At 50.9% G+C, this 12,492-nt stretch overlaps 4 protein-coding genes across 4 annotated transcripts; 3 read left to right on the forward strand and 1 right to left on the reverse strand.

Annotated features, from left to right (window-relative positions):
* Positions 1-705: 705 nt before the first annotated feature.
* Positions 706-2,698, forward strand: POX_b01942 (uncharacterized protein; the record flags this gene model as incomplete). The annotated part of the gene is made up of 5 exons (XM_050110864.1): positions 706-739; positions 826-1,086; positions 1,152-1,483; positions 1,545-1,647; positions 1,710-2,698. The coding sequence occupies 5 exons, from the start codon at positions 706-708 to the stop codon at positions 2,696-2,698; spliced, it is 1,719 nt and encodes a 572-aa protein (XP_049971210.1).
* A 1,228-nt stretch (positions 2,699-3,926) lies between these two features.
* POX_b01943 (Endo-chitosanase B) lies at positions 3,927-5,228 on the forward strand (the record flags this gene model as incomplete). The annotated part of the gene is made up of 3 exons (XM_050110865.1): positions 3,927-4,022; positions 4,086-4,457; positions 4,518-5,228. The coding sequence occupies 3 exons, from the start codon at positions 3,927-3,929 to the stop codon at positions 5,226-5,228; spliced, it is 1,179 nt and encodes a 392-aa protein (XP_049971211.1).
* A 597-nt stretch (positions 5,229-5,825) lies between these two features.
* On the reverse strand, positions 5,826-7,575 carry POX_b01944 (putative glucose transporter HXT5; the record flags this gene model as incomplete). The annotated part of the gene is made up of 2 exons (XM_050110866.1): positions 5,826-6,491; positions 6,571-7,575. 2 exons carry the CDS (start codon positions 7,573-7,575, stop codon positions 5,826-5,828), a joined length of 1,671 nt encoding a protein of 556 aa, XP_049971212.1.
* Positions 7,576-8,034: 459 nt separating this feature from the next.
* POX_b01945 (uncharacterized protein) lies at positions 8,035-8,391 on the forward strand (the record flags this gene model as incomplete). The annotated part of the gene is made up of 1 exon (XM_050110867.1): positions 8,035-8,391. The coding sequence occupies one exon, from the start codon at positions 8,035-8,037 to the stop codon at positions 8,389-8,391; it is 357 nt and encodes a 118-aa protein (XP_049971213.1).
* Positions 8,392-12,492: the final 4,101 nt, after the last annotated feature.

Genomic DNA, 12,492 nt, shown 5'->3' on the forward strand with positions numbered 1-12,492 from the left:
CCACTCGGCTTCTCCGCATTCCCAGTCTTCCCAGCCCTCCCCACCCGAACTCGAACCGAGTCTAGTGGAACTGACCTGGAATGTGGTGATCCATCACCAAGGCACAATCGGTGGCCTCGTGGCAGCCAGACACATTTTTACGCCTGGTTGTATTTCAAATATGTATCTTGATTCCTCGTGCAATCACCGAATCTAGTGATGTCTTCAATTACTTCCCATCGCGGTTCATACAATATTCCCTCGCCATACAAACCGATTCTCTTATTTGAGCATGGGGGTGATCGATGTGTGTTAAACAGATCTCAAACACCTGGCCATAATTTACCGAGGTCCAATATCTGTTTTCCTTGGATTAGTTTGCTTTATTCATGAGGAACAGAGCCCTGCGCCTTGGCTCCCGAGCGACTTGATCAGGCAAAAAGGGATACAGCGGTCATTTCTAAGCGGGGTAAGACTTCCAGCTTTTGGTATTATTCAGCCATGCACCTTCAATTAGTTGCACCTTCAGGACATCCCTCGATTGAAACCCCACTCGCGTCTACAGTCTGGGGTTGATGCATTCGCAGCCTACAAGTTAAGCAATTTCATTGCTGTGACATACAGCCAGCAAACAGAGTTGAAGACCTCTGGAGGAATCAACTCCACAATTTGTCTTTGTCAAGGTAACAAGAAGATTAAGGCTTAACACTCAACTTAGCAGCAAACATGATTTTCAAGTCCCAGCAACCTGCAATCTCTGGTAAGTGAGTCTCTACTTGCTCATAAAACCATGATGCGCGAAGCTGCTAGTTTGCCACACAAGACCTTTTCGCTGATGCCTTCAAGTACCCGAGAACATTACCATCTGGGATTGGCTTTTTGAGTCGCCCGCTTCACCTTTGAGTCAAGACGGAGGCTTGCATTCTGGGGGTTTCACAAATGCAGCAACCAATGAGAGAATTGCATATGATCAAGTAAAGGATTATGCGGTCAAGATTTCAACTGCATTGGAGCAGAAGTTTGGAATCTCAAAGGGAGATGTAGTGGCTCTCTTTAGTCCGAATACTGTGTGGTATCCTGTTGCCATGTTCGCTACGAACCGCATTGGTATTGAGCCCTCGCATTTCACTGTGGACACGTTTCCAATGAAGTGGGTCTAACTATCTCAATAGGTGGGATAGTTTCGGGGGCGTCGCCGGCCTACAACGTCGAAGAGATGACGTTTGCGCTTCGCACTGCCCAAGCCAAGGTTCTCATGACTGCTGCGACGTCTCTATCTGTAGCAGTTCCAGCTGCCAGGAATGCTGGTATTCCCCAAGACCGCATTGTTCTTCTGGAAGGGAAGCAGGAGGGGTTTACGTCCATTCAAGACCTCGTTATCTTTGGGGCCAGTTTGGGAGCGCACCGTCAAGCTGCACCCTTGACGATTCCTCTAGGACAGACCAACAAAGACCTTTGCGGCTTTTTGAGCTTCAGCAGCGGGACAACTGGTTTACCGAAAGCTGTAAGGAAATGTCCAGTCATAGGGACAACCTTCTTGAGCTTATCATTAATCGACTGTCTAGGTTATGATTGCTCACCACAACGTGATTGCTCAAAGTATGCAAGTTGAGCAGATTACGCCCAAAGAGAACAAAAAAGTCCTTGCCGTACTGCCGTTATTCCATAGTCAGTTGAAATTCAATATACTTCCCCCGCTGCTCAAGACAACTGATTGCTGATGATCAAAGTCACTGGCCTGGTCCATCAAATGCACCTCCCAGTATTTCGAAACGCCGAGGTTTACATGCTACCTGCATTCACGATGAAAGCCATGCTAGATACGGTTGTTCAATACCAGATCGCAGAGCTATTACTTGTTCCACCGATTCTGATCAGACTGCTTCGGGATCCGATCGTCAGGGAGTTTGACCTCTCCCATATTCGGAGGTTTTCATCAGGCGCAGCGCCGCTGTCTTCCGAGGTCATACAAGAGCTTCAGCGTCGATTCCCCAATACCGGCTTCAAGCAGGGTTACGGAATGACCGAGTCATGCAGCTGTATAACGGCGCACCCCATCGAGAAATCTACTTACAAGTATGCGCATTGCGGCGGGACCATCGTCGCGAACACCGAGGTGAAGATCGTCGACCCCGACACAGGCAAGGAGCTTGGCTACAATGAACCCGGCGAGATATTGGCACGAGGCCCTCAGATCGTCATGGGCTACTTGAACAACGAAAAGGCAACTGCAGAGACTTTCGACAGCGAAGGATGGCTACACACCGGGGACGTGGGGTTCATCGATGAGGAAGGCTTGATCACCATCACTGACCGGATCAAGGAAATGATCAAAGTCAAAGGAATCGCCGTTGCCCCCGCTGAGATTGAAGATCTGCTACTAGGACATCCGGACGTGGAAGACGTGGCTGTTGGCCCCATTCCAGATGACTACACAGGCCAGCGCCCCAAAGCGTACGTGGTCCTGAAGCCGGGCCTTTGCCAGGGAATGGATCGAGGAGCCATTATGGAGCGCTTGCAAAAGCTCATGGCCTATGTGCGTGACAATAAAGTGCGCCACAAGTGGGTCACGGAGGTCGAAATAGTGGATGAAATACCGAAGAGCGCGAGCGGGAAGATACTGCGTCGTATGCTGAGGACCCTGGAGACACGGGACCGCAACGACAGCGATCGAATGATAGTAACCCAACAGGAAATGAAGTCGAAGTCGAAGCTGTAACGTGGGGTGGGAGAGAGCGATTTCAAATTGAATGAATCATTTTTGACTGATATGTCTTAATACGCATTCTTTGCGACCCTCGCCTCCGGTTTGTGTGTTCAATTTAGTCTGCACCAGAACTCAATCGATCGCGTTTAGGACCTTAAGATTCAAGATGAGTATACGGGAGGACCGGTCTGACAATGTTCTTTTTTTAGAAGAATAACATTACCTGCATTCTGACAAAGGTATTTTTTCCGTCAATCTCATCCATTGCCAGCGGCTATCTACGATACTACGCAGGTACCCTTGGGGTCGCACCACAAGTCAGCGAGTTGCCTCATTGGAAGATTGGTATCCGAGCATTTGAGTATTAGTTTAAGGTCTGTTACAAAGAGCGGAATACCAGAGCCTAAGATCGAAAAAGTATTTGCAACACAAGGGGACGGACAGGCATTGTATTCACTTTCTCATCAGCCCTAGGTGATACCCAGCACTTCTTGGGCAGGTGACGATCCCCAAGCCTTCTTGCAATGACCACATTCATCGGCCCAAACAGAACTGAACGGTCGCCAGTGGCTAAAGTCTCGTGTATTACCGTTTCCTCTCCTTGCTCTTCTCTCTTCCTTTGATTGGCCAAAGCGGTCAGGGTTGCTTCAGAAAACATGAAACAATTTGGCCCCAATCGCCTGTTCATCTTCCCATTGCAGATCTTTGTAACGGCCCCAGAGGCAAAGAAGTACTGTCATCTTTAATCTCGTTCCTCGATGACGACTCGGTCAAATCCTCCAGTTCAGGAGTAAAGTGCAAATTCTCAGGCCCAACAGCGAGTTCGGCCCCAGATGTGCGCGTTTCACAATCTTCCTGTTGTCTATAGACATCGGTTGATCATCTTCACTGAAACATCGCGTTGCTTGCGTGGACCCCAACGCCACACTGTTGCGGCCAACCAAAGACCGCACTTCCTGTGGTATCTACGACTTACAAGAGGGAAAGACCTAGCAAAGACATATGGGATCGATTCTGTCATGACTTTCCGCTACCAACTATTCACAGACACCCTTTGCATGGGAATCGCCCGCGCATCGATCATCCGTCGATCACCAGTTTCTTAAAATGGCGACAGTGTGAAAGAAACCCCTCTCGAATACGTATAAATGGATGGGAAAACCGCAGGACATTTTTCGATACCAACACCATCAATTTCCCTTTTACCTGTTCTCATCTATTACCTTACGCTTTGCCCTCAATGCATACCCCGGTGTTTTTATTTCTGGCGCTTGCTGGGCTATCTCCGGCATACGAACTGCCATCGCATCTGAAAGAACTATACCAAACCCACAAGGTACTGTGACCTACCTCGCCACCGAGAGAATCAACCAGCTGACCTGTTTCTGACTGCCTGCAGAGCGCGAAGTGCAACAAAGTTCTCCAGGGAAAATTCAGTGATGGTGCCTCTGGTAAAAGCGATGTGGCCTACTGTGGAGATATTCCGGGCGCAATCTTCCTGCACTCCAGCTCGAACGGTGGCACATACGCTGATATGGACATCGACTGTGATGGAGCGAACAATAGCGCTGGCGCATGCTCCAACGATCCCAGCGGACAAGGACAGACAGCGTTCAAGGACGATGTCAAGGAGTTTGGCATTTCTGACTTGAACGCGAATGTTCACCCCTACGTGGTCTTTGGAAATGAGGACGGAAATCCTAAATTTGACCCAAAGAAGTACGGCATGGAGCCGCTCAGTGTGATGGCTGTTGTCTGTAACGGCCAACTGGTTAGTTGACAGCCCTAAACCTTTCGTTTCCAGTTGATCTTCTAACGTGAGAGTGACCAGCACTACGGCATCTGGGGAGATACCAATGGGGGCCACGTAACGGGAGAATCGTCTCTGTCCATGGCAAAGCTCTGCTTCCCAGGCGAAAAGCTAGATGGTGATAGCGGTCACTCGAAGAAAGATGTCATGTACATCGGATTCACCAGCAAAGATGCCGTTCCCGGGAAAAAGGCGGATTGGCATGCCAAAGACGGACACACTTTCGAGAAGAGCATCAAATCCATCGGGGACAGCCTGGTTGCCAAGCTCGGCAAGTCCACCGGAAGCTCTCAATCGGATGATGTGAGGAGGGAACAAGCCCACCATCATCCAAGCCACACACCAACGACCTTGACGACCAAGGCATCGAGCCGTCGCCCTCACAGTCACACTCCCACGACAACTCCCAAGACGCCCGTCACTCGCACCTCGAGCCACCGCATTCACACCCACTCTACATCCGTTGTTCAGTCATCGAGTCATCGACCTCACACACCTCACACACCTCACACACCTCACACACCTCACACACCTCACACACCTCACACACCTCACACACCTCACACACCTCACACACCTCACACACCTCACACACCTCACACACCTCACACACCTCACACACCTCACACACCTCACACACCTCACACACCTCACACACCTCACACACCTCACACCCCCGTGCCCATCACCTCGAGCAATGTCGTTTCATCTGCGAGAGCTACTCCCTATTAAAAGTTCCGAGTCTAGTACCTTGGCTCGATCATGTTCATCGACGCACTTCCCCGGCATGAAAATAGTTTCCTGCCCTTTCCTTCTGTCCAATGTGACTTTAGATTACACTGCTATTGCAAGTCGTTTGGCATCTTGTGTACTTTACGGAGAGTATGCCGCTTGCTTTGATCATTGTTTAGATTCAAATTTATTCGATTATCATCCACAAGCCCAATTAAAACCAGATACGATAGAGGTAAGCAACGGCGCTCGATCGCTGTCAACAGCCGCACTCAGAAGCGTAGAATGATTCATTTTTAATATTCATCGAAAGAGACGAGCACAAAGATATGCACAAGATTCAAGATGTTGTAGATCTCGAATTCATGACGTTCATCAAAAGCCAGCACAAATTCTATGTATAACCTCCATGCGCCCCTGCCAGTCCAGTGGCCGTAGACCATCATATGACAACGCCTAAAATGCAGACAGAGAATTCAAAAAGACAAACAGTATCCGGTAAGGGAAAAAGAAACCCAAAAGATGAAGTGAATTTGATGAAAGAAGGAGGGCAAAGATAGCCCAGAGGCAAGGACTGGCACAGCCATGATTGATCGCTCAGGCGTTCTCGGCGTGGTACATTTCTTGCTCCTTGCGACCATGAGGCGCCTCCTCGGGCTGCCACTCCGAGTTCTGGTGGGGCAGCTCATAGTTGCTGCTCTTCCAGGGAGCAACTTTGTGGACATACATGTAGTCAAGTTCCTCGAGGGTGCGACCTTTGCCCTCGATCACAAAGAAGTAAATAACGAAGATACCAGCGAGCAGGCAGCCGGCGAAGACGTAACCGTAGGCGAAATCGATCGAGCTGGTGATGAAAGGCGTAAAGAACGAGATGAGGAAGTTCCACGCCCAGTTCGAGGCGGTCGCCAGGGCCATGCCCTTGGCGCGATACTTGGACGGGAACAGCTCGGCAACAATGGCCCAGACCATAGGGCCCCACGTCATAGCATAAGCGGCGATGAAGAGGCAGGTCACAACAATCATGCCTTTGCCTACACCGGGTGTGTTCTCGGGATTGTTGACGTCGAGCGCAAAATGACCCAGCGAAGCGAAAATCATGAACATGACAAACATCCACGCTGCACCGACCATGAGAGACTTGCGCCGACCAAAGTTCTCGACAACGTAGAGTCCTCCGAAGGTTGTGCCGAAATTAACAGCGCCTAGGATGACCTGGGTAATGAAGCTGTCTGAAATACCGGCACCTTGGAAGATAGTCGTACCCTGAATGTGATGGAACGTGATTAGCAGCTGTAAATGTGGCAAAGGATGGTCGACGCTCAAGACGTATCAAGACACTCACGTAGTAGAAAAAGTAGTTGGCACCAGTGAGCTGCTGCAGACTCTGCAGGGCCATACCAAGGGCGATTCGGTAGAACATCCGGGGGGCAGTGATGAACTCGTGCCATGCTTGGTCTTCGGACTCCTTTTCAAATTGCTCGCGGATCTCCTCAAGCTCCTCGAGAATCCGCACGTGGTTTTCCGGCACACCGTATAACTTGGCCAATGTGCTCTGGGCCCGCTCGACCTTCCCATGGCGGAAGTCGTAGCGGGGACTCTCAGGGAAGAAGACCATGCCACCTCCCAAAATCAAGGCGAAGAGGAATGTCAGACCTAGGGTGATGCGCCACTGGGCTGTCCCGTCCATGGTATGAGTGCCCAAGTTAATGCAGTAGGCGAGGAAGATGCCCAGCGTGACGAAGAGCTGATAGCAACAGATCATAGCACCACGAATGTGTCGAGGGGCGCTCTCACCCTGATACATAGGAACGAGCAAGGAGCAGCCACCTACACCAAGGCCAGTCACCCAACGACCCACAACCATCTGCCACCAGTGGCCCGAAGGTGAGGAGATCTGAACGATCAATCCAATGTTGAGAACGATGCACCAGATTGTAATGGACCATTTCCGGCCCAAGAAGTCCGCCACGGGGGCAGCACACAGGGCACCAATCAAAGTTCCAATAGAGAGCAAGCCGACAATCAGCCCTGACCGAGTGTCACTGAATTCGTACTTTCCATTTGCCTTCAACTCGCCATACCGTTGCAGGTAGTTGTCCATCTCCTGGAATCCAGAAATCTGGCCAGTGTCATAACCAAAGAGCAGTCCACCCATTGACACAAAGAGCGCCATCACCAAGGACCGAGCGGTCAGTCGAGGGATAGGCGTGTCTACACCGGTCACGGGACGGAGAGGCTTCCCCGGTGTCGAGTTATCTGACATCGAGACGCCCGCACTAGAGAAGGCACTGGAGTTCCCCGCCGGGGTGATACCCTCCCCATGATACGCACTTGACTCGTGACCCATTTTATGCGGTTGAAGTTGAGCGAGGGCGGAGCTGACACTCTAAGGGGATATCCGTAAAGTAACTTTGAATCCCAAGTTGCCTGAGCTTCTTTAGAGCCGGAGGGTAGAGTATGTAACGAGAGATAAGTTATGTTCGACAGACAGAAAGAGTATGTAAAAGTCAAGATTAAAGAGGGAAAGGAGTGACAATGGTCGTCGAGGTTGAGAAGAAAAATTGACGTCCTCGAAGCGACCTGGCAGGACGACGGTGCCCTTTTGTAAGACGCCGATTCCAACATCAACTCCTCAATTTGCCCACACCACGACGTTCCAGAAACTTGCGGTGCAAAGTCTGTTGTCCCCAGAGATCTTTCTCATTCGTGGGGAGACACTGTTCTGTGGACCGAACACTGGGGGAGAGCCACTGCACGGCGACATAATTCCTTCCACCCCCGGAGTGCCGGCTCGCCTAGCGAGACAATGACGACGCTCAACAACGACGACTTGTCTTCAGACCCCCGGACGAGGGTTATTCGCGCATACGGGGAAGTGGGAACCCACTTTGGAAGAAGCACCTGCCCCGAGAAGTCCAATGCCGAGATAGATTCGTCAGAGGATGGTTCCGGACGAAACAAGACCAAATCAAGTGTGCCTTTGGGACAGGCGCTCCATTTCGGCGTTGAAAATGCGCACCGATTGGATGACGTGTTGGAAACCAAATTCTGTGGCTGGTATGATTGGCTAGTGGTGTCTCGTCCCTTTCGTTTGTCATTATTTCCTTCGGTTGAGCCAGAGGTGGCGAGCGGTGCCTTGCATGGTGGCCGTGCCGAGCGATGACGTGACTCGGCTTCGGCATCGTCGGTCTCGATCGGCTCGACGGTCGGGAATGTCACGGGAAATGCTTCACGGTCCCCAGGTTCGTTCGGCCGTAATCGTTCCCGCGGCTCCAGGCCTCAGAGACACTGCGTTTTACACATTGGTGTAGAGCTGAATTGCCTCGCCATCACAATTGCACACCTTCCAGAGCCGGATTGAAGAATATGAGAATTGATACACAACGGAACAGCGGCGACGGAAGCCGTCACTGAATGCCGATATTTTTCCGTGCCGAAGCATCCCGTGTATCCGGGATCTTCACGGACCAACAAACGTCGCTACATGGCATTAGCCCTGCGCATTCGGCCTCGCTTCCAAATATGAACCACAAATATGATGTCAGGACAAGGTGAAAATTCTGTTCACGGTCTTGGACAGCGCATCTGGACTGGGCTAAGGCTATGCGGTCGGGTGTGTATGGGGGGCATGAAGGCACCTTCTGTCTGATTTAATCCCCAGTGTGGGAGAGTTGGAACGGTATACGTATATTCCGAGAGGGAGATACATTACTCAAAGCTTGCAAACTCTGTCCTTTCATCAGTAAAGGATGGCACAGAGTGGATTTCTGGGGCGCGTGCAGGCACCAACATCAATTCATTGACTGATCCACCTCGCCAACGAGAGCCCCAGGAGCTGTGCGATTGTTCTGATCGCCCCCGATTTCGATGTAAGGCGCTGCTTGACTCGACATTGTTGTTCTACGTATGTGTTGCTGCAACTCGACTTCATGAAATACCGATAATTTAATATCAGCATATGAAAGTCACGAAGATGATGACTGCCCTCCTCGTTTTCCGTCCCTGGCCCACATCAAACGTATCATGGTCTCGAGGAATCTTCAGGTTTTCCAATCGCGGCTCAATCATTTGTGGCGGCGCCACACCCGCGACTGGTGCCTGACAACGTCACGGAACATAAGCTTCTGGCTTCAAAGCCAAGGTGACTAAGTTGGCCCGTTCTCCTCTGTCAATCCATCTGGAAAAATTCCACATCACAACCATCAAAGGCTACGAGCTCACCGAAAAGCGGTGGGGGCTGATTCGTTTCCGCCTGGGTCTGATTCATAATTCTCTACTCACCCTACTCCCATGAGATACCTGCCTCACAGGTGACCTGGCTCACGCTTACCGTATTTCAAGGTTGAGTCTCGGGCCCCCAACGAAGCCAAGATTGGTTCAAGTCCTTTCAAGTGAGTTCTCGCGCTTCGACAGTCTGCTCCTCTCCACGTCACGCGTTTGTCTGTTGCGGTTTGCCCCCGTCAGCAGGTGGTCCCGTGATTCAAATTCACATTCTACTCCAATCAGATCGTGGACGTCACGGGCCTTCTCCCAAAGTTCGAGACTACTTTCAAGTTCGCGATTCACAACATCCTCGTTAGATAGCCTTGGATATTCATGACTTTGCATGTGAGGCAAGGCTACTTAAAAAGGGTAGTAATCCCCCCATCCTTCAAAGAATGCTTGCGCCGCCCGCTAGGGTTGCGCATGACAAATTTCATCCCATGCCCTCTGCAGTTTCAGTTTGAGATAGATAGCAGCCCAAGACATGAGCTGCGGGAAGATGAGCATCTATGAAAAGCCATGCTTTCCTTGGCAACCAAATCGGATAGTCTGAGGGTAAGCTAGAGCGTGGTATTGGGGACTTGGTTGTAGGCAGTCGGAAGGATACATGGAAGGATCGTACGACTATGAAAGAGTGGTCTCTTTGCAGACATTCAAGAGAATATTATTGTCTGGTGCAGCCAAGTCCGGTGGTACGGCGGGCGGCAGCTGCAACATACGCAGCATCACTACGGCAGCCCATCGGACCTTATTATGTGATGCGGCTGGGCTGTAACAACCTCCCTTGGCCCCCTTTTCTTCACTCTGCTCATCTCTCTGGCATTTCCTTTGTCTAGGAGCTCCGGTTTCCTAGGTCCTCGAACCGAACAATTCGCTTTAGACTCCTTATACTACCTCATCAACTACGGCTTTGAGGTCTATGGAGATCGACGTCTTACCGAGGATCCTAAACAGCATGGACGCAAAGTTGTGGAGTTACTGCAGAACATGCAATTTTTCAAACTTAGATAGTGATCCGCTAATTGACGACCTTATTACCAAATGTTGGCACAACAAATATGCCACGATTGCGGATTTGGCCGCATACACAGAGACGCTCCTTCCGGGGAGAAGCAACTGGAGACTTGCCGAAGCCGAAACAATATCCATCCCGCAATGGCGTATGGTGATAGGCCGTGTCATTCGCGATTTATGGCAACACTTCAGATCTTGGTGGGTATTCGTGCTTTGTCGCACTAGAGAGGCAATCAAGCCTGAAGATGCTACTGGTAGAGAATCAGATGGCTCTAGCGGTGGTATCGGACCACATAGCTTAGCAGATTTCTTTTCGAAAAAAAAACTCTTTGTCAGAACCTGGAGAAGCGTGGACTTCTGCAGATGCTTTCTAGGGGAGAGCCTGAGCAACTGGGATTCAGTCTCGAGTGGTATCGGCATTCCACCAGTTGAAGCAAATAATTCCGGTGCAGATGTCGACCGTGGAGAAATCCAAAGACTTGACTTACAATCAGCAAGGTTGTAAAGCATATCACCATGAAGATGAGTAAATTAAAACGAAGACTTATGCACAGAGATGAATTTGTGAGTGGTCTTGATTTTGAGGGAAAAAATGAATGTCTTGTTTGGGAGGCGTGAATGAAAGCGCCCGACGCCGAAGAGTCGTGACCATGTCTAGATAGAGAATACCAGCAGGATATTTAATATTCCGCTTCGTAGACTTGAGAAGCGGTCTTTCCATGATTTGATGACTCTTCTTCGCGAACGCGCGACTGTCGGTACCGGATCTGCGAGGTGGAAGCTTGGTGGAAGACTCGCTTTGAGATCCGACCAATGCATCGGGTCCTCTGCGGTCTGGATGTGCGTACGGTCGGACTTTAGAGACGGAGCACGCAGACATCCGGTTCTATCCATCTTTGATCGATCTATACAATTCTATCTCTCAGAAAGGTTGGACACCTCTTTCCTTTCTGGCCGCCTCCTACCGTAGACCACCCAACTCGACTCGATCACCCTCCGAGCAGTTTCAGGCAGGATCGACGTCAAATGTGACAATCGAAACCAGCATAGCGCGTGTGTTGTATCTGATCTAGCAAATGCGCAGGCTAAATGACAAGCCCAGCTTGCTTCATCTCTCTCCTCGTTCTCATCCCTTCATGCGTTGTAGCCAAAGGATGGTGCACTGGGTACAATGAGAGACATCCAAGCGCATGAGACTGTAGAGGCCAGAGAATAAGGCTTCATCGTGATGTTCGGGCAAAGCCATCTTAAAAAAGAAAAGCACCTCCACGCGTCGGAGACGGTCGACGCGGAACAAGAGTTCCGGGTGAACCCAGCCCTTTTGGTAAGATCCCATTCACCAGCCTTGGCAACCTTCCCAGACTACCTGCGAGGGAGCTGCCGGACATCCAACGATCATGAAGATTCCTCGATGAATGCTGGGTAACCTTCACGCCCTCGATGCAGCTCCCCTCTTGCCGTTGGCCGTGTCGGCTACGGACTGGCCAAGTCTGCCGGAGGTGCGCGCTGTTGATCCACTCGTCTCGATCCTCGATCCGAACCACACGGAGAATATTTCTGCTCTTCATGACTGCCGGCCCCAAGCCGTCACGGGATGAATCTTTTTCTTCCTTTGCCAGACCAGGCAAGCGTCTGTCCGCCGTCCTTTCCCCGTGTGCCACCGTCGAGGGCGGCTAAGCCGGATCCGACCGATGTCACCCGACTGGACCAAAGGAAAATAGAGTGATTGGCCGAGAAGCAGAATGCATGGTGATGTGAGATCCAGTCGACCTGCTAAAACTGTCCAGTCCACTGCATCGAGTCCCGTGCAGACGAGAGACAGTCACAACCCCGTGGCGATGCGAGACTCCCCTCGAATTCCTCTCGGGCCCTGCCACGGTGGATCCGTGTCAAGTTCCCCCGCCCCCGTATTTTCGTTTGTGCAGAATTTCCCCAGATTCCACGCTGCAGATTGTCAATCTCATGTTCCCAGAGGTTCTCCTCCCAG

The sequence above is a fragment of the Penicillium oxalicum genome, chromosome II (genome assembly GCF_001723175.1).
Source record: "Penicillium oxalicum strain HP7-1 chromosome II, whole genome shotgun sequence".
NCBI classification, from domain to species: Eukaryota; Fungi; Ascomycota; class Eurotiomycetes; order Eurotiales; family Aspergillaceae; genus Penicillium; species Penicillium oxalicum.